This window comes from Anomaloglossus baeobatrachus, chromosome 8 (genome assembly GCF_048569485.1).
Source record: "Anomaloglossus baeobatrachus isolate aAnoBae1 chromosome 8, aAnoBae1.hap1, whole genome shotgun sequence".
Classification (NCBI taxonomy): Eukaryota; Metazoa; Chordata; class Amphibia; order Anura; family Aromobatidae; genus Anomaloglossus; species Anomaloglossus baeobatrachus.
This window is the reverse complement of record NC_134360.1, coordinates 166,819,926-166,842,701: the sequence shown is the minus strand read 5'-3', so window position 1 is coordinate 166,842,701 and position 22,776 is coordinate 166,819,926. Positions and strand designations below refer to the sequence as shown.

At 40.8% G+C, this 22,776-nt stretch overlaps 1 protein-coding gene across 1 annotated transcript in view; it reads right to left on the bottom strand.

Moving 5' to 3' along the window:
- Nucleotides 1-6,662: 6,662 nt before the first annotated feature.
- LOC142249347 (pancreatic alpha-amylase-like) overlaps nucleotides 6,663-22,776 on the bottom strand; it is an 89,389-nt gene continuing 73,275 nt past the window's right edge. The window contains exons 4-10 of the mRNA XM_075320972.1: nucleotides 22,411-22,641; nucleotides 18,019-18,152; nucleotides 17,818-17,940; nucleotides 17,640-17,739; nucleotides 12,819-12,940; nucleotides 10,055-10,180; nucleotides 6,663-6,852 (exon numbers count right to left, since the gene is read on the bottom strand). Of these exons, the coding sequence (XP_075177087.1) occupies nucleotides 6,663-6,852; nucleotides 10,055-10,180; nucleotides 12,819-12,940; nucleotides 17,640-17,739; nucleotides 17,818-17,940; nucleotides 18,019-18,152; nucleotides 22,411-22,641 (1,026 nt within the window). The remainder of the gene's footprint in view (nucleotides 6,853-10,054; nucleotides 10,181-12,818; nucleotides 12,941-17,639; nucleotides 17,740-17,817; nucleotides 17,941-18,018; nucleotides 18,153-22,410; nucleotides 22,642-22,776) is intronic.

Below are 22,776 nucleotides of genomic sequence, written 5' to 3'. Positions count from 1 at the left end.
AGTGGCAGGGTAACGGGTGTGGACAAGCCATGATTGATGGTACCCCAACAAAAGGAGGTGCTCATAGAATCCATATTGAAATGCCCAACTACAGGTTGTGATGCCGGGCAGTTCCATCCCTCCAGGATGTCAGGATGAAGATAGTGTATTTTGTGAAAGGAGTCGTTAGGGGTTAAGGTATGGCAAGGAAGAGGTATCACGATGAGTGATGTTTAGATACCTAATTACAGTATTATACTTCATTCCATTCTGAACTATTACCAGTTATAGGGTTGAGCAGTCACATATCTCAGCACAAAATTCCCTTAAGTTTCATTGTTGTGCTCTCAACAACAGGGGGATTGTAAAATGGAAGTGTTGGCACATAATATCACTACATGTGTTTCCTTGTGTAGGAATAAAAGATTATGAGTAAAATAAGTATGACATTCACAATGTTTTCAGGTTTGCTCATTAGATCCCATGAATACTGCTTCAAAAGCCCACCCTCTGTGACAGAATCTGTGATTGGTTGCATGCAGACTGCGCCTCCACCCTCTGTGCTGAAGTCTGGGATTGGTTGCCATCACAATAGCTGTGTCCCTGAAGTGGAGTGTAAAAATAAATAAATAATTGTAAAAATTGATGTAGGGTCCCTTGTATTTTAAAACCCAGTGCAGATAAAACAGACAACTGGAGTCTGCAGTCATCAGCTGTGTGCCTTATCTTGGCTGTGAATCCAAATATGAGGGACCCCAACTGGCTTTTTTTAAATTATTATTAAAAATAGCATGGGGCCCCCACCCAATTTTGATACCCAACCAAGATAAAGCAGACTGCTGGGGGCTGGTATTCTCATGCTGGGAAGGCATATAGTCCTTTATAGTCCCTCCCCAGCCTAAAAATAGCAGCCCGCAGCCAGCCCAGAATTGGCACATCCATTTGCTGAAGCTTTTTGCATAGTCCATGGGCCTGGAATAATATAGTGCTACCTTTTCCCTCTTGATATCTAGCCATAATGTAGACACAACATGATGGGCTGCACAACTTCACTTTTTTCTGCCTGGAAGCCATATTTGTACATATTTTCGTGTTCTCTAATGGTCTGAAACAAAAAACTCTTCTGCTGGGAGCCATATTTGTACATATTTTCGTGTTCTCTAATGGTCTGAAACAAAAAACTCTTCTGATCCCAGACATTTTGCTAGCGGCCGTCTATGCACTTATGTTGCGAATCCAAGTATGGTCTCCCACTCAGTCTCAACACTAGAAACTCATTGTTGGGCATTATTAATTTAATGACACAGCACAACCCTTGTTTCTAATAAGTGGCACTTCAGATCTTTAACCACTACCAGTGAAATTCTGTGGCATAATTTGACTTGGGTTTTTCTCAAATAAATGTTATTAATTCACATTTCTTTACCGTTGTTTCCCAATTCTGTGAAACAATTTTGTCCACATCCATTACAGGACCCACATGCCACATTGAAAAAGCACATACCTGTACATATATACAGTATGTACCCTGTCTAAAATAGCATTTGCAACCTGTCAGCAGATAGCAAATGGTAACCTTAACATAATAAAGCAAATTAGGACATTTCTGGATAGTTCAGATCATTAGAGTGTTTTAAGCTCTAAAATTTGTAACAGACTGGATGACTCATTTTTAACCTACTTAACACATACATTTTTCATATTAAAGTATTGTCTGGCTTTGAAGAAAATAGAAGAAAATGAAGGGCCAAGTCCCTTCATTTTTTTCTACTTTCTTTTAAGCCAGACAGCACTGTAATGTGAAAAACCTATGAATTTTGATACTTTTTTCAACAATAGCATATACTGTACATTTGAAATAGTTTAATTAAGTTTATTATTATTTTGGTTATTATTTGTGTGTTACATTGTTGGGCTCTCCTTATACAGTATGTACTCAAACCTTGTTTTAGTCTGCATACAGTTCTCAGGTATTGTAAATTCTCTTTTTGAACCTAATAATTTTGCTGCAAATAAAGTATGTGCTAATAGGGAAAGCAAACATTACAGAATGTTAATTTTAGTTCAACCAAGCTAAACATGTTATGCAAGCAGCGGCACATTTTATGTCTTAATCATTGACTATATTGATATTGGTTCAACTGTCTAGGTTAGAGGTACAGCAAACTGATGTCATGGAGTTGCTGGAATATGTTTATTTATGCCAAAAAAGTCCACAAAAAGGCACATTTATAAGGGTTTTGATTATACTGATGCTATGATGTGACGGAGTAGTTCATCTTTTCGTATTTATACTATCAATTCATGACTCAATTACACTTTGTATCTGGCAATATACAGATACTGGCTGGTGACTGGTTTATGTAGCTTTACATAAATAACCTTATATAAAGAGGCAGGACAATACACTACACTAACTAGGGTATAATACTATATACAAGTGCATCTCAATAAATTAGAATATCATCAAAAAGTTCATTTAAGTCAGTAATTCAATACAAAAAGGAAACGCTTATATTATATAGAGTCATTACAAACAGAGGGATCTATTTCAAGTGTTTATTTCTGTTAATGTTGATGATTATGGCTTACAGCCAATGAAAACCCAAAAGTCATTATCTCAAAAAATTATAATAATTACCACAAAACAACTACAAAAGCTTCCTAAGCATTTAAATAGTCCCTTAAGCGGGCTTTACACGCTGCAACATCGCTAGCCGATGCTAGCGATTCAGAGCGTGACAGCACCCGACCCTATTGTTATGCCGATATGTGTAGATCACTGCCGTAGCAAACATTATCGCTACGGCAGCGTCACACGTACTTACCGGCTCGGCGATGTCGCTGTGACCTGCCAACCGCCTCCTTGCCAAGGGGGCGGTTCGCTTGGCGTGACAGCGACATCACTAAGCAGCCGCCCAATCAAAGCGGAGGGGTGGAGATGAGCGGGACGTAACATCCCGCCCGCCTCCTTCCTTCCGCATTGCTGGCGTGTGGCAGGTAAAGGAGAGGTTCCTCGTTCCTGCGGCGTCACATGTAGCGATCGATGTGTGCTGCTGCAGGGACGAGGATCAACTTCGCCCAAGCGACAGCAGCGATAATTGGGAGAGGACCCCCATGTCAACGAGGAGAGATTTTGGACGTTTTTGCAATGATCCAAAATCGCTCCTAGGAGTCACACACAACGAGATCGCTACAGCGGCCGGATGTGCGTCACAAAATCCGTGACCCCAACGAGGTCGCTGTAGCGATCTCGTAGCGTGTAAAGCCAGCCTTAGTTTGGTTCAGTAGGCTACACAGTCATGGGGAAGACTGCTGAAATGACAGATGTCCAAAAGGCAGTCATTGATACACTCCACAAGGAGGGTAAGCCACAAAAGGTCTTTGCTAAAGAAGCTGACTGTTCACAGAGTGCTGTATCCAAGCATATTAATAGAAAGTTGAGTGGAAGGAAAAAGTGTGGTAAAAAAAGGTGCCCAAGAAACCGGGATAACCGCAGCCTTGATAGGATTGTTAATAAAATGCCATTCAAAAATTTTGGGGATATTTACAAGGAGTGGACTGCTGCTGGAGTCAGTGCTTCCAAGAGCCACCACCCACAGATGTATCCAGGACATGGGCTACAACTGTTGCATTCCTTGTCTCAAGACACTCATGACTAATAGACGCCAGAAGTGTCTTACCTGGGCCAAGGAGAAAAAGAACTGGACTGTTGCTCAGTGATCCAAGGTGTTGTTTTCAGATGGAAGTAAATTTTGCATTTCATTTGTAAATCAAGGTCCCAGAGACTGGAGGAAGAGTGGAGAGGCCATAATCCAAGCTGCTTGAAGTCTAGTGTGAAGTTTCCACAATCAGTGATGTTTGGGGTGCCATATCATCTGCTCGTATAGGTCCACTGTGTTTTATCAAGACCAAAGTCAGCCCAGCCATCTACCAGAAAAATTTAGAGCATCTCATGCTTCTGTGTTTTAACAGGCTTTGTGGAGATGGACATTTCATTTTCCAGCAGGACGTGGCACCTGTCCACACTGAGAAAAGAATCAATACATGGTTTAAAAACCACAGTATCACTGTGCTTCATTTGCCATCAAACTCGCCTGATCTAAACCCCATAGATTATCTATCGGGTATTGTCAAGAGGAAGATGAGAGACACCAGACCCAACAATGCAGACAAGCTGAAGGCTACTATAAAGCAACCTGGGCTTCCATAACACCTCGGCAGTGCCACAGGCTGATCGCCTCCATGCCACGTCGCATTAATGCAGTAATTCATGCAAACGGCGCTCCGATCAAGTATTGAGTGCATTTACTGTACAGACTTTTCAGTAGGCGCAAACATTTCTGAGCTCAAAATCACTTTTTCAGTTGGTCTTATATAATATTCTAATTTTCTGATATAATGACTTTTGGGTTTTCATTGGCTTTAAGCCATAATCATCAACATTAACAGAAATAAACACTTGAAATAGATCCCTTTGTGTGTAATGACTCTATAGTATGTGTTTCTCTTTTTTGCATTGAATTACTTAAATAAATTAACTTTATTATGATATTCTAATTTATTGAGATGTACCTATACTACTGTTCAGATGTTAGCAACATTCCAGTGGTAAAAATATATTTTTTTATTCCTGACATTTTGTTTTGTATTGATTCCTAAAAAGTAGCTGAAATGTTAATAAACAGACTAATTTCAATATTAAATATATGTTTTGGGATTTGTTTTAAATAATAGCACTTTTGGGGGGTTTCTATTACTTAAATCCTCCAAAATCACTTTAAAACTGGATAGGTCTCTGCAAAACTAAATTTTGAAAATTTCCTTGAAAAGAAAAATAAAAATTGCTGCTAAATTGTTGAACCTTGTGACATCCATTCCTAACAAAATAAAAGGATATTTGGCAATTGGTGTTTATGTAACATAAAGAAACAATAATTGTTAATTATTAACTATTTTGTGGATCTAGGTTAAAAGGTATAAACATTAAACATTTGAAAACAGCCATTTTTTTATTGAATTTCTGATAATTTCATAAGTAAATGCAAAAAATACCCAACTTTATTTACCACTATTATAAAGTATAAAATGTCATAAAAAGGCAATCTCAAAATCACTGGGATATATTGAAATATTACAAAGTTATTGCCATATGAAGTGATACGTCAGATTTTAAAAAAATTATTTGGTCACGAAGGAGTTAAATTTTGTTGTTACAGTATGTCCAGTGCTGATTTTAGACAAAGCGGGGCCCTAGGCAAAGATTAACAGTGTAACATCGCACAGAAACATTTAGGGTGCTTTTACATGAGACTGTTCAGACTATTAAACGAGCACAAGACTACTTTGCATAAGTTTTAGTAATTTTTTACTAGCCTTAATCACAAAGAAATCATTCTTTCACCATACAATATCATGTTATTGACAGCACATGTTGTGGGTATCCCTAGTGATGTGCTGCTGACAGCGATTATTTTATTCCAGGTATGTGCGCATGTTGAATAGTTGAATGCAGAAATGTTTGCACCCTTTCTGTTTCTCAACGGCTAAAAAGCATGCTTTGTTGCATTTTTACAATGTTTTTGGTGTGTTTTTGCAAGTGGTTTCTCCCGTGTTTTCTAGTGTTTTTGGACAACAAAGAATACTATAGAAATAGATAATAGATAGAGAGAGATAGATAATAGATAGAGAGAAATAGAAATAAACACAAACACATAAAAACGGCATGGGGTGCCCCCTATTTTTGATAACCAGCAAAGGTAAAGCAGACAGCTGTGAGCTGATATTATCAGGCTGGGAAGGTCCAATGTTATTTGGTCCTTCTCAGCTTCAAATAGGAGCCCGCAGCTGCCCAAGAAGTGGTGCATAACTTTATAAATTGCCGCACACTCAGATTCAAAATGGTGTGAATGTTTATACATACAGTGCTTTAATGGCATACAAAGGCGACTTTAACTGTCACATTCAACCAGTATATGGTCTTACTCATACAGTCGCTCTATGGAAGAAGATAAAAATGGGATTACAATATATACAGTACAAGAAAAACAGGTTCAAACAACGTGAATAATTTGTACAGTGTGGCACTGGTGTACTATTTACATACATACAGATATACAAGGTTGTAAAAAATATAAATCCCTTCAGTGGCGAGGCAAGTATTTCAGAGCTAACCATATTCAAAGTACTCTAGTGATATTTTGCATCACGATAAATGTGAAACTTGAGCCATAATACAGAAGAAAGCAAGCAGAGAGGATCTGGAATGTTGCTGAGAAAAGTAGAGCATCAGAAACATAGGGAAGAGTAATCTGAACAAAGATGGGAGTAGAGGTTCTGTAGTACATCAATGGAAGAGGGGAATAACATAGGGGATATACTTGGTAGGCCTTTATGGTCTCAGGTTAGAAACTGTGGAGGAGGGAATAATAGTGGGCATGAGTATATGTAATGGCCAAATATATAACCGCTCCGACTTTCTTGTGCATACTACAGCAGTACTACAATTCTGCATATACTGGGATTAAAAATAATATTTTTTTTAATAATTAAAAATGTAATCATTATTAGAAGCAAAATAAACCTTTAATCGATTTGTTTCTTAGTAAGTATTTTACTACACAGAAAAAGCTTCTAAAATAATTAAATATATTTGTTTATTTAGTATTAGAAATAGTACATTTTTACAGTTTGGCATTGATATGAATGGCAACAAATGGGTCTTCAGCTGAATTGCTGATTTTGAAATTAGCTTTGCCGTTACTGCTCACGGTGATCTGTCTGCCAGTACATTGGGCGTCTTTCTTCTCTCCAGAAATGACATCACAGTAAGTGCCAGCAGGGAGTCCAGTGTTCAAGGTGACATCCATGGTCCTGAAAGATTTTTCTTTGTTTTATTTTTTTCTTTAGGAAAACAATAATATCATATTTGTGCAAGATTTCTCTCACTTAGGATACAAAGGGGTAATTTATTAGATTAATAGCAGAATAGATTATATGCATTTACAAGTCAATAGAATTCTCAAATTTATCAAAAAGTTGTAACTGACTTGATAAATGTATAAACTTTAGCATGTTACGCACACTTCTCTGCTTTACTCCCAACAATCAATATTTCCTGACATGTTTTGTCTAGTCTTTAGAAATATTGATGTCAGAATTCTGTCAGGAATTAGTATTTTTCCGGATTTTAGGACGCACTTTTTTCCCCAAAAATGGGGGTAAAATAGGGGTGCGTCTTATAATCCGGATATGGTTTACTGTAGCGGTGGTGATGGATCGGGGTCACAGGAATCAGGGTTGTCAATACTAAGGGCTTGGAGGAGGGGGTGTCACTGCAGTGGAGCGGCTCAGGAGGGTCACAGGACGGAGGGTGGGTGATGCGGCGAGCGCCATTGATCTGACAACGGGCAGCCGGCTCAATTGAATCACCCATGGATGACGGACTGGACATCAAGAAAATGGAGATGGCGGAACAGTTACAGATTGATGTGATAGACTTTAAGAAAATGGCCTCAGAGTCCTATCTGCGCATGCGCCACCCTCCACGGCCATTTTCTTGAAGTAAATCTCATCAACCACGAGCGATTCAATGGAGCCCGCAGTCAGCCCGCCATGACACCCCTGAGCCTATAGTATTGCTGACCCTCTATCGACTGACCCTCCTGGGCTGTGACACCCCCTCCTCCGAGACCGCAGCATCGGCGACACTGCCTCCTATGACCCTCCTGAGCCACTCCACCACCGTCGCTCCCCCCGTGAGATATTATAAGATGCACTAGGATTGGAAGACTGACCCTCATTTTAACATTTAAAACTATTTTTTCCTATTCTATTCCTTTAAATTTGGGGTGCGACTTATAATACGGTGAGTATTTAAAACAAAAAATACGGTACATCTAATAAATGGATATAGGACAAATTTATTAAACACACAATAAATTTGGTGCATGCTATCTACTACATTTCATTGACAGAATTCTGACAATTTTTTTTGCAATTTTTTTAAAAGAAAGTAAAGGGGGTAATGTCAATACATTGCTGCGTTGCATGATTGATATTGCTGCACATTTAATAGATCCCTGGCTGCCCATAACTAATACTTTAATGGAATGCATACCCATTTCTGTATTCTGATCATGTTCGTTATGTGACTTATTAATGTTTCTATCTGTTTGATATATAGTTTTATTCTTCTACTTGAGTATACTGTATGTTAATGAGGCAGGACTAGTCCCAGCAAGGCGTCTATTTCCCTGGGTTCTCCTGCATCGTATTCACTAATCTTCCAACTGAGATTGACAGTTTACATAAATTCTCCATTATGGTTGGTCCCCAGTGGGGTATGTATAGCATTGCGTGAGGTGGTAGTGGTGGGCATGGTCTACGTCTTCGGCAGGCAGTCCTGGATGAGTTTGTATTCTAGCGTTAAAAAGGTGATATGTCTTTCCAAGCCACATAAAAAGTTGTATGCTCACCATGTTACTGCACTAAGAAAACAGTCAGTGTGGTTAACAAAAACTGGATAACCATCCTGCACCGCTAGCCTGTGGTAATCAATGGAAGGACATAGGAGGATTCCAGATGAATAAAAGTCAACTTTTATTAGTGAAAAATATTTTAAAATAAATAGGTGGCAGATTACATCGTATATTGAAACTCATTTTAGGCGTTAAGCCCTTCTTCACTGAATAATATTACACCATTATGGAAATATTTCTGTAATGATGTAATATTATTCAGTGAACAAGGGCTTAACGCCTAAAACACGTTTGTTATACGATGTAATCTGCCACCTATGAATTCAAAATATTTTTCACTAATAAAACTTGAAGAATTTTATTAATCTGGACTCCTCCTTTTTCTTTCCATTTCCAGGCCACATGTTGCCTTTGACTCCAGCTGGCCAGAACCAGATGTTAAGTATTTAATCAAGAGAGACCACCAGTTCATTATCAATGTGATTTTACTCAACAGTATTTTGTAACAACTGTGTTCATGAGATAGCAGGCACATGTCTTCTTGTTTGTTTCATTGGCACAGAACATGTCTAGACAAACTCTTTTCACTGCCTCCAATTGACCGGTCCCAACCTCAACCAGTCTAATCTGCTCCTCCCCAACCCACACTACATTAAATTCCATGAAAGTCATATTTTCTTCCCATGTTTCAGCGCCTTATTTTCCTTCTTAATGGAAACTGCTTAGGAACATCTGCCCAGAGTTCTCACTTCATCTCATGCTCTATTTTAACCTGTTACTTCTGAGAATTTTAAATTCCTCTGGGCCACATTGCTAGATGTCCTCTCTTTGAACCCAACTGCACTTGGCCCCTTAGTCCTTCCATCACTCTATTGACTTATCTCCACACGATTACTCTGTCCTCGATCTCCATTACTTGGATTCTCACTATCTTCATCTTGACCTTCTCTCTCCCCTTACATGGACACCCACATATTACTGCTTGCCAACTAAATGGCCCTTTGGTCTGTCTCTGTCATACGCTGGGTTCTAACTGATGTTCTCACAGGAAACCATCACTGTCTCTCTATCCCAGCCCCTCCCACTATAGGATAGTCCTAATTGTTAACTCTAGCTCGTGCTACTGTCACACAACAACATATAACAGAATAATGCAAGACACAATGTACACTTTACATTGCATTACACAACGATAGTGTGAATAGTGTCTTCAAAGGGGAAAGTGCACAGTAAGACCATCTTCTTACATATGAACAAGATTTTCAGAAGTCCTTCTAGGACATGAATAAGAGATGCTTCTTGAGCATGAATATAGGAACTGAGGTAGGACTAATTTGGCGGAACAGACTCTTTACTAGCATAGTTCTGACATAAACATATATCTGAGCAGAATAAAAATATATTTTTAGAAGATAGAAACATTGTCAAGGCACAAAACAGTCCAGATCAGAAAACCGAAATCATGCATGCTGCTATAGTAGTGATTAGGGACAGTCTGGGAACTGACAGTTTTCAGTTGAAGCCATTCACCAGTGGATGAGCATAGCCATAGTGTGCATTAAACAGATCTAAGGCTGCTTGACTATTTCACTTACCAGTTATCATTATTAAACACAATAAAACCAATGTTTCCTCTCCCAAAAGCGACTTGATTTTCTCCATTGTCCCACCAGTTTGTGAGAGCTTGGCCATTAGCCACATTCCGGAAGATGACCATATTCCTACAAAATAACAAAGACAAATGTCAAATTATGAATATATAATATTCTTTTAGGTATTTGACATCAATGAACAGATAGAAAAATTTACATTGGGCAGATTGATGGAGCTTAGCTAGACGTTAAACATAGTAGACAGGAATCTCTAAATTTCAATAACGCTGAAGAAGCTTAGCAGGAGAAACTCAACTTTGGCAAAGATTACCCTCCCATACCTATTTTTATCAGAAGTTTGTCAGTAAAATAAATGCTAAATGCTTTGAGGCAAATTGCTTGCCTGTATAGTAATGCTTCACTATTGTGGGTTTTATGTCTCTCTTTGCATTGATAGATCTGGGAACACGTAACTTCAACATTTTTGGAAGTTTGGGATTGCTGGAAACTCCTCATAATCAAGACATTAGGGGACAAATTAGTTGAATTTACCACATCATTGAAAAAGTATTCATACCCCATTAACTTTAACACATTTTTTCACATTACACCCAAAAACTTAAATGTATTTGTTACGTGATATACCATTACTCAGTAGCAATTATTTCTGGAGCTTAAAGAAAATGATAAAGGGTTGTTTATAAATCTGAAAATTGTGATACACATTTGTATTCAGTCCCCTGTAGTCTGACACCCCCCCCCCAAAAAAAAGTGACCAACTGGTGTGTAATGTATTCTCAATATAACTATAGCTGTTCTGCAAAAGCATCAGAGGTTTGTTTGAGAATATCACGAGTTAACTAAAATCATGAAAGTCAAGGAACACAGCACACAGGTCAGGGATAAAGTTGTGGAGAAGAATAAAGAAGGATTAGGTTATAAATACATAGTGTGACACTATTTTATTTTAGTTAGCCATTAAAAGGTATCACAACTACAACATTTTAATTTTGTTTCTCTCACTGAGAGCAATCAATTGTTTATTTTTTAACTGGCTAACACGGTACCAAAACCTTTTCTTTCAACTAGTCACTAATCACAGGCTTTCAGGTAGTGAAGAGATCCAGAGTCAGATACCAGAAGGGCCAACAACAAATAAAGGGGTAAGACAAAGGCATAGTTAGGTCATGATCTGAGGTCAAAATTCTAGGTAGGTAGTGGATCAAGACAAAGGGGCTTGGCAAGTGGATCATAAGCAAGGTCCAAGGTTGGGTAAACAATAGATCACACCGAGTACAGAAACAACAGGTACGCAGACAACACCAAGCTAAAGCTTTGACTGGCAGTAATTGAAGGCAGAGAGGCAGCTAAATAGCAAAGTAATCACTTCAAATAGGAGACACATGGAGGACAACTTGCACGCCCCTGCCAACAGTTGGATGGCTGAACTGTCACTCACTGCATCCAGACATACTGGATATATACAGGAATCATGACACATAGCCAAAGCTCTGAATATCTCATTGAGCAGTGTTCAATTCAACATAGAAAATGGAAGGAGTATAGCACTCCATTTTCAAAGTTCTCAATTCTGAAGTAATATCTGTATTCAGTAAAGACTTTCCCATTAATGAGATAGTTGATTTCACTTACTGATGAGATTCTATGATGATGGGAGGAGGGAGGAGCTAGAGGCAGTGGGAGGAGTTAGAGGGAGGAGCTAGAGGCAGCAGGAGGAGCAAGAGGTAGAGGGGGAGCTAGAGGAAGAGCCCCACCCCCTTCTTCCTCTTCTATCTACATAGAATCTCATCAGTCACATCTGCCATCTCCTCTCAGTAATGGGAAAGTCTTCACTGAATACAGATTTTACCTCAGAATTGAAAATTTTGATAATGACTGATCAATTCTGGCAGAAAAAGATTTGTCTAATAAAATATATTACAAAGTTTCTTATTTTCATATGCACTACTGATTTTCTATTGATGTATGAAATAAAAATAAAAACAATGGGTACTCTGTTAAGTTTATGGGTTTAATGTAAAAAAATGTGGAAAAGTTCACAGGGTATGAATACTTTTTCAAGGCACTGTATTGAAGCTCCACTAATCTACATGGTGTTTCTAAAGTTGACTAAAGGGTGCTTTACACGCTATGAGATCGCTAGCATCAGCTAGCGATGTAGCGTGCGATAGCACCCGCCCCCGTCGGTGGCACGATATGTGGTGATCACTGCCGTAGCGAATATTTTCGCTACGGCAGCGTCACACGCACGTACTTGCTCTGCGACGTCGCTGTGACCGGCGATCCGCCTCCTTTCTAAGGGGGTGGTTCGTTCAGCGTCACAGCAGCGTCACTAAGCAGCCGCCCAATAGAAAAGGAGGGGAGGCGATGAGCGGAACATGCCGCCCACCTCCTTCCTTCCTCCTTTTCTGGTGGACGCAGGTAAGGAGATGTTTGTCGTTCCTGCGGTGTCACACATAGCGACATTGTTACTGCAGCAGCAACGATATTTGGGAAGAGGAGGGCATGTCACCGATGAGCGATTTTGAACGTTTTTGCGACGATTCAAAATCACCCCTAGGTGTCACACACAATGACATCGCTAAAGCGGCCGGATGTGCGTCACAAAATCCATGACCCCAACGAGATCGCTTTAGCGATCTCATAGCGTGTAAAGCCACATTTAGACAGTCCTCCACTAATCTCACATTGATGACATATAGATAACTAAAAAAAATTATCACACTGTCTGTGAATCCTAGCTTACTTTATCTGTCTCCACCTGTGTTCACAAACCCAGCCATTTCCACAAGTGGTGTCTTCATTGATAGTGACAATCTTTATGGAGCCATTATTGTAGCTTGGAGGTCCAATCCAGTCATTGATATCCTGGAATAAGAGTATATAATGGATGAATTCACTGCTGGCGACATTCTTTGCATACTTTCATATTAGGACTGATTTTTTTATGTAAATGTATTATACAGACATTAATTCTGGTTTCTGACCCTTAAGGATGCATTTTTCAGTTTTAAAGGGGTGGCCACATCGATATTATGTTGAGAAACAAGGCTTCCCTTAAATTCCTTGTGTTGCCAATAGTGATTGTGAGCGGCGCGATCATGCTCCGCTCATCTCCTTCGTGTGACTCCCTGGTTCCGTGATCTTTGATGTTCTATGATGTCATGTCAACTGAGGTGGGCCGCAGTCTTCCTGAATCACAGCCCAGCATCTCCTTGCTCCCTCCATCAATGCAGAGCGTGCAAGCACGAGTGACGCTGGGCTGTGACAAGCGGTGAAATGCTACCCACAGCCTAGTGACTCATGAAGAGTGGGGCCAGCCTTTGATGTCAGGTCAACTGGAAATTGTCTTGACATCACCATACATCAGAGGTCACGAGGTCCGGGGGTCACACAAAGGGAGTGAGTGGACCGCAATAGCGTCGCTCACAGACACTATTGGCAACATAAGGTATTTGAGAGAAACCTTGTTTCTCAACATAATATCAATGTGGCCAGTAATGAAAAGGGGTGAACCACCTCTTTAACATGGCATCACTAACATGGCCAGCAATTGTCTGACACAGGTACATGATGCAAGGGTATTATGGCCACCAAGTGCAACCAGGAAAGTGGCACCAGGATTTTATAACTCCATCTGAGAGAAGCATAATGCAGGAGCAGAGACCCTGCCCTGATTCCAGCGATGTGTCATTTACTGGGCTGCTTGTTGTCATTTTGATAAAATCCCTGTTCTCTCTGCTGCAGATCTACTAGTTCTCTGAATGTTGAGCTCTTTATAACTCTGCCCACACCACTGATTGACTGCTTTCTTCCCATGTTCAGTGTATACAGAGAACTGCCAATCAGTGGAGGGGGTGGGATTATACAGAGCTCATGCACATGGAGGACTACATGGCAGCAGGTTTACTAGTCCTCTATTGGTAATTTACTGCTTATAATACAGTGATTTTATGAAAACAACAATAAGCAGCCCAATAAGTGACATCGCTGGGAACAGTATACATATAATATATAATATATTCTACATTATGTTGTTCTCGGATAGTGTGGCACCCTTGAAACTGTCAAGGCTGAAAGTGTTGGCGCCCTTAAAACTGTTCCAGAAAATAATTCTTTCTTCCAGAAAATGATTGCCGTTATACATATTTTGTTATACAATTAATCGAGGGGATGTCCTAAAAGTAGCACTTCATAGCACTTCAAATACCCATATAAACAACAAAAATCCATGTTGTGATTATCCCAGAAAAGTAGAGAACTTTGATCAAGTATAGTCATAAAGTATACTAATTTATTTCACATTATTAAATTATATTTTCAAGACAGATAAAACCTCAAAATTGAGTCACAATCTGGAAGCCTTGGGGAAGGACAATACATTTATAAAATTTTGATGTTCTCAGGTATCCAACAGGGGAACTATATACTGTATATTGTAGCTAAGGCCAAAAACTTTCAATTACACCTAGTATATATTGAATAGAAAGCCCTACCAGAATAATGCTAACCCTCAAACAGCATGTAAAAGTGCAAAGACATGATGTCAAAAGGAGAGGATACCTTAATATTGAAGATTTGCTGAGAAAGGTATATCAGCATCCGTTTCCCTTGACCCCGACGAGTGTTTCGCCTGTATTCTAGTTCTGGGGACATGTCTAGGGATGGAACCAAACCATCAGATCTGTGCTCCATGAGGTAGTGTGATGGACCAATATATTAACAATGGGCGGTGCAATACTGTGACATATTAGTTGATGAGCCAATGCAATAGCAGTGGGCCTGGTGGTGCTATGCCAGCGCCAAGGACGGATCATATGTTGCATGCTCCGTTAGCTGCACTTCCATGAAATCCACCTTCCCTTACGCGAGATGGACCGAATGTGTGATTGCTAAGTTACACGCTGGCGGAGTTATGAAGGGCTAGCAGACAGAGCATGCACACCATCATAATGGCTTAGTGAGACCGCAAATGAAACAGATGTAGCTGTATTTAATGTGAATAAAGTATGAGAGCCTGGAGATAATTATATGGACTTTAGATACACTATGCATCAGAGTCAAGACCCTTGGTATATACATAATCTACATGAAGGAGGTGACAAAGAAGGTGCTAAGGATGGATTTAAGATGGCATACAGTATATCTCAAAAGTGAATATACCCCTCACATTTTTGTAAACATATTATTGTATATTTTCATTAGACAACAGTGAAGATATTCAGAACAAAGGCATCTTATCCTGGTGAAACCAGTGTAAGAGCGTGCAGGGAATCACTCACCTGGGTAAGTTGTGCAAGTCACAATTCCTGTAGATCACTTGTTAGCGTGCAAAACTGGCTGCTGTAGCCCCACGGGGAGACGTAATTCAGTGAAGCAGGAGAGAGGGATTGTAATGCCGCACTGCTGGATAGACTCATAAGAATTTTCATTAAAATGAATAGGTTATTTTGCTCATAGTTCTATGCGTTTCGGAGCTAGCATGCTCCTTCTTCAGGAACAAAACATTGCTATTGTTGGTTCCTGAAGAAGGAGCATGCTACCTCTGAAACTCGTAGAACTATGAACAAAATAACCTGCTGACTTTAATGATAATTCTTTCTATCCGGCAGTGTGGCATTACAATCCCTCTGTCTTGCTTCACTGAAACACTGAAGATATGACACTTTGATACAATGTAAAGTGTCAGTGTACTGCTTGTATAATATGTATAAATTTTGTATGCCCTCTCTATAACTCAACATACACCCATTAATGTGTAAGCCGCTGGCAACATAAGCGAGTACACCCCTAAGTGAAAATGGCCAAATTTTGGCCAATTAGCCATTTTCCCTCCCTGGTGTCATGTGAATTATTAGTGTTACAAGGTCTCAGGTGTGAAGGGAGAGCAGGTATGTTAAATTTGGTGTTATCCCTCACGCATTCTCTCACTGTCTATCACTGGACGTTCAACATGGCTCCTCATCGCAAAGAACTCCCTAAGAATCTGGAAAAGAGAATTGTTGCTCTACATAAAGATGGCCTAGGCTATAAGAAAGTTGCCAACACCCTGAAACTATGCTGCTGCATGAGGTCCAAAGACCATACAGTGGTTTAACAAGAAAGGTTCCACTTAGAATACACCTTGCCATGGTCGACCACAGAGGCTGAGTGTACATGCTCATCCATTATATCCAGTAGCTGGATTTTCAAAATAGACGTATAAGTGCTCAGACCATACACTACACACTGCATCATATTGGTTGCATGGCTGTCTTCCCAGAAGGAAGTCTATTCTAAAGATGATGCACAAGAAAGCCAGCAAACATTTTGCTGAAGACAAGTAGACTAAGAAAATGGATGATTGGAACCATTTCCTGTGGTCTGATGAGACCAAGATAAAGTTATTTGGTTCAGATGGTGTCAAGCATGTGGGGAGGCAGCAAGGTGAGGAGTAATAAGACAAGTGTGCCTTGCCTACCGTTGAGCATGGTGGTGGGAGTTTCATGGTTTGGGGATGCATTAGTGCTGCTGGCTGTGGGAAGCTACAGTTCACTGAGGAAACCATGAATGTCAACATGTACTGTGACATACTGAAGCAGATCATGATCCACTTCCATCGGAAGCTGGGGCGCAGGCAGTATTCCAACAAGATAATAATGGCAAACACACCTCCAAGATGATGACAGCCTTGCTAAAGAAGCTGAGGGTAGAGGTGCTGGACTGGCCAAGCATATCTCCAGACCTAAACCCTATTGAGCATTTGTACAGCATCCTCAAATGGATGATGGAGGAGTGCGAGGTCTTAAACATTCACCAACTCAGTGATGCCATCATAAAGTAGTTAAGAGGATCCAGCAGCTGCTGTGAAGCATTAGTGAACTCTATGCCCAAGAGAGTTAAGCCAGTACTTGAAAATAATGGCGGCCACACAAAAGATTGACACTTTAGGCACAATTTGTCAATTTTCACTTATGGTGTTTTCAATATTGTTGCCAGTAGTTTAGACATTAATGGCTGTGTGTTGAGTTATTTAGAGGGCACATTAAATTTAGTTATACAAGCTGCACACTGACTGCTACACATTGTATCACAGTGTCATATCTTCGATCCTGTCCCATGAAAAGATATAATAAATTATTTATAAAAAGGTGAGGGGTACTCACTGCTGTGATATACTGTATGAATAGTGAAGCAATAACACATATATTTAGACACATCAAATATGTATCTTGAATAGTTAAAATAAAGTGACAGGCAATGAAATGAATTAAATGGAAAAGATGGTGCGCACATATGAATACAAAATATTAAAAGGTGCTAAAAAGTTAGTTATTAGTGACACAATGGGTCAAAAAGTTTAGTTAAAAATGGAAATAGAATTAATATATAAAAGTGAATAGAAAGTGCAAGTGCAGTAAGGCAAGTGAATGATCCATTTTTTCGGTGATATTGGCTTGTAAATACCTTTCAGTTTTTGTTATAATTAAAACATTCACTAAAACCTGCGTTTTCAACCAGTTCTGCCACAAATTACATTCGAATGAGGTATTGTTCCTCTTTGTTATCTATTAAATTTGTATCTTACCTTTCCGTTTACATAGTTCCTTGGCCAACTAAAACTGGACATGACACGGGTAAATCCATATGGATGTGCCAACATGAAGCCCACTGCCATTTTGTACAAGCTGTAAAGATTATTTTAGGGATATTGAAAAAGTCCTGAGTGAACCATCAAAAACTTTATCAGAAATATCAATCCTTACCGGGCATCCGAAAAAGTGAGGATGGAGGCTCCACCAGCACCATGGCCTCTTTGGTTATCATGGTTATCAATAAAAACGACGGCCCTGTCAGTCGGTATGAAACTCCATCCTTCTCCCCAATTTCTGAATAACAAAGCAGTGGTAAATGCAGTCTTAAACTTTTCTCTGAAGGTATCCATTAATACTACCTTTTAAGCTTACTTGAGATATGCCATCTTTTCTCCTTCCCACTTACGAATTACTTTTCCAAGTTTGGCTCCATATTTAAATTCTGTTACTCGACCAATGCTAAGATACTCTTTAACTGAGATTCCTTCTCCACCCAGATCAATAACCTAAAAGAAAACAATCGATTTTGGTACTGACATGAATGACATTATTAGTCCAGCCTCTATTTACACCTTTATGTTAGGATTATTACAGGTTCTCCTCAACAGCTCTCTAAGCACAGTTCTCTTGTTCTTAGAGGAGTTTTCCCATTAACAAAGTTAATTTTAATAAATAGCTCTTGGAATAAATATAAATTCCAAAATTGGATGCAATTAAAAAAAATGTTCCTGTGCTGAGATAATCTTATCTATGTGTCCCCTGCTATGTACTGTGTAATCGCCGTGTCTGACCGTACAGGGACATGGTCTGGTCATACCACAGCTGTTGGGCACAAGAGGATGCAAAAGAGAGTATACAGATAACACAACATGGGATCGTATCTGATTCATTTTGTTGGTAAAACATTTTTCTGCCTGATTTAAAGAGAACCTGTCACCAGATTTGGCGACTATAAGCTGGGCCACCACCACTGGGCTCTTATATACAGTGTTCTAACGTGATGTATATAAGAGCCAAGGCCGCTGTATGGAACGTAAAAATCACTTTAGAATACTCGTCTAAGGGGCGGTGCAGTGCAGACTGTTTGGATGGGTGTCTCCATTCCCCGAGACAGGCGCCTCCTCTTTTGGCCATCTTTGTCCTCCTTCTTCTGAAGCCTGGGTGCATGACGCATCCTACGTCATGCACACTAGCTGGCATTGAGGTCCTGTGCAGGCGCACTACAATACTTTGATCTGCCTGCTCAGGGCAGATTAAAGTGCGCCTGTGCAGTATCTCAATGCCGACTACAACACGCCGCACAGCTCCGGATCTGTTGCCAAAAAAATTCCATTGTGCATAATTTCCGGCAGCTGGACAAAGAAATTCTGGCGCACGCCAAATGAAACGCGAGGCCTTGGGCTCCATCCGGTGCTAATACAAGTCTATAAGGAAAAAACTGGCAGCATCATACACCAGATACATTTTATCCACAATTCGCCGGATTGTGCCTGATGGAAAAAAAAAACTGATGTGTGAAAGAGGCCTTTAATACTAGCACTTATCAGCTTGTTTTAAATGCCACCCAATCAGAGCACAGCCATATTCCACCAATCTGGTGAGACCACATTCCCTGGAATGAGTGACCAGGAGATATAAAAAGGGACTGTTGGAGTCACTAGGTTCTTCTTTTGCTACATGGCTGCAATCTAGGGATTTTGAACCTGGTTGGAAGTCCATTACCCAGCCTAGGCACTTCAGGGCCAATTAGGGAATCTGAAATTGGATTACATTGTACAGGAGCTTCGCCAAGGATCCTAGGATTCGGCTGGAACAAACCCAGGATGGGGATGATTTGGTTATCTGGCTCCGGACTTTGTTGTGCTCTGATTGGGTGGCATTTCAATCCGCATAGGTAATTCTCATCTGAGTTAGGTAGACAGAGAGGCTGAGGGAAGTTACATTAATTTAGCAACCCACATTATCAGACAATGGGAGGCTTCAATAGTCCTGGGGAAAACAATGACACAACAAACACTAGTTAACACACAAAAGGGACTCATGTCTGGCCAAATTAAGAATATTAACCCCTGACAGACATTTTACAGGGCTGTGTCTTCACAGGAAGTACTTGTGTGACACAGATGCTGATCCTCTAACATGTATCACAGGTATTGGTGGCTGTTCCCATGTCCTGGCGGTCCGGTGACAGTGAAAAGTATGTGGCTGTGGGCGTGTGGAGGTTTACGCCGGTGTTACTGTTTTCCCTGGCAGATAGGTGGTTATTGGTGTGCCCCTTGATGTTGGTACAGGAAAAACAGGAGAGTCAGAAGGAATGTTCAACAGTAACGCAGATGGACTTTTTACTTATTCAGCATTCAAGGCACAGCCATGATGGTGATAACATACCCAGATGACACGGCTCCCCAGACAGGCAGATAGCAAACGTATGCAAGGATACAGTCACATATGAGGCATAATAACAGCCAGTGTGAACAGAGCCTATTTTGTCAACCAAACTGACACAACAGAGGTGGCTTCCTCTATCCCATCGGGGTGGTGTTCCCCAGAGTTCCTGCTCTCTCTGACCTTCATATACAGTAAGCTGTCCTGTGTATCTTCTTTATAGAGGACCCACCTCCAGGCCCGTACTCCTTCTCCATCGACAGCTTTGTGTTTCGGGTAGGCTAAGGCACTGTGCAGATCAGGTTCTGCTTGTGGTTTCGGGTAATTTTTTTCCCATACAGCCCTATGGAGCATGAGTTAGCGTTCCTCTACATGTTTCTGGCATCTGTACTCTGACTAAAACCTGAGGTAATGGCAGTTAGGTGCACTAATACTCCACCCACCAGGCTATTCTACCTGGTAACTAGGCTCGTGGGGAGCTTAACTCTGGATGTAAACGTATAAGCTGCATACCTAATATATACAATGTAAACTACTGGTAATGACTTTAAATCACTTTGATAGCACCAAACTCTGGGGTACTACACTTTTCTAAAATGATTACCCTGTATTACCCTGTAGCCATTTGGATAAAATATATAAGATCCTCTAATTTTATTCATATTACAGTTATATATTTTTGGACCTATTCCCATTTTGGAAGACTCCAGTAAAGACCCAGAAAGGTTGAACCCAAGTGTGGGAAGCCTCTATGTATACCACCGTTGAATATAGCACAACCGACTGGAAAGCGAGTGGTCAAGATGATGTTTCTTTTTGCACTGAAATCTAAGAAAAAGACTGATGGCACATTATACCTTTCTAATGTGAACACGGGCAAACTGAAAATGAAATAGAGTAACAAAAAGGAGACAGTTGCACTCTGTAGTGCTAAGATATGTGCAACTGTCTCCTTTTTGTTACTATGTTTCATGTTCAGTTTTCACCTGTTCACATTAGACACACAGGTAGGATATGTCATCAGTCTTTTTCTTAGATTACAGGGTCATACCTTCTGATTGAGCACTCCTGCTCTTCAGCCTCAGGCGATTTTAATTTTCCATTTACAGGTTCCTGTCTGCCCATAAATTGTAGGGTTTTTAACCCAAAGAGAGGCATTAGTTTGATAGGTACCCAACAAAAATGAGGTTGCATTGCTGCTGCCTGTTGGGCTCACATAAAACTGGCCATTTTTGTGTGCTAAGTATCTCAATTGTACATGTTGTTTCATAGCAGTAATGCATGACTATATCCCCATATTCATTTTTCCACATATCTTAGCACTGCAGTGTACAACTGTCTCCTTTTGCACTGAAGCATGAAATTGAAATAAATGTTTTCATAATCTTGATTGATATTAATGAAACATTGTGATTATTAGGGTACTTTCACACTTGCGTTGAACGGTATCCGTTGCATTGCGTTGTGTAACGGATGCAACGGATGTGTTGCATATAGTGGCACAACGGATGCTGCAAAACAACGCAATTCGTTTTGATTTTTTTTTTTATTTTTTTTTACAGTTTTACCAGCGGCAGACTATTGTAAATGATCAGCTGATCGCTCCCAGTAGCCGGCCGCCGGGTGATCAGCTGATCGCTCCCAGTAGCCGGCCGCCGGGTGATCAGCTGATCGCTCCCTGCAGCCGGCCGCCGGGTGATCAGCTGATCGCTCCCTGCAGCCGGCCGCCGGGTGATCAGCTGATCGCTCCCTGCAGCCGGCCGCCGGGTGATCAGCTGATCGCTCCCTGCAGCCGACCGCCGGGTGATCAGCTTAGCGCTGTCACTTGCCGGCGGCCGGGCATGCCGGCGGGCGGGCATGCCAGCGGGCGGGCGCTCAGCTGAGCGCTGTCACTTACCGGCGCCCGGGCATGCCGGCGGGCGGGCGCTCAGTTGAGCGCTGTCACTTGCCGGCGGCCGGGCATGCCGGTGGCCGGTCGCTCAGCTGAGCGCTGTCGCTTGCCGACGGCCGGGCGCTCAGCTGAACGTTCGGCCACTGCGAGCCAAAATAAAGTTTGATTTAAAAAAAAAAAAAAAAGAGAGCATGCGCAGTGGAATACAGAGGATTCCGCTGCTCAAAATAACGTTACATGCTGCGTTCCTCCCGCTGGGCGGAAGCAACGGAGCGTCGCCCAGCGGAAGCAACGCAGGTCCTTTTGGTACAATCCGTCACCCATACAAGTCTATGGGAAACAGCGGAATCCGTTAACGGATTCCGCTGTTTTCCAAAAGGGCGGATTGTAACGGAAGGAAATAAACGCAAGTGTGAAAGTACCCTTAGATGCTGTACCAAACTTGAAATACTTTGTATAACAGCTTTGGCTACAATAACATATTTTACCTCCTGGAAAACAAATGGGCGAGTTCCATTGGGAAACCACTGGGTGTTCAGATTGTTTAGTCTGCTTATAATGGCTTGAATATCCCCAGGCCACATGTGTTTAGCAGCATCAAGTCTAAATCCAGCCACGCCGATATCAATGAGCATGTTCAAATAGTCTATAATAGAAGCACGGACGGATTCATTTTCTAATGCCAAATCCAGAAGGCTCACAAGACGACAATCTCTGACCTGTGTAGAGAAATTAAGGTGTAAAATGATTAAAATACATCCACACATCCCTTTGAAAAGTGTTAGTGCTGTCCAATTTTTTTTATCAAAAACATGAAACACAGAGCCAGACCACTCAGTCACTATGGAGCCCAT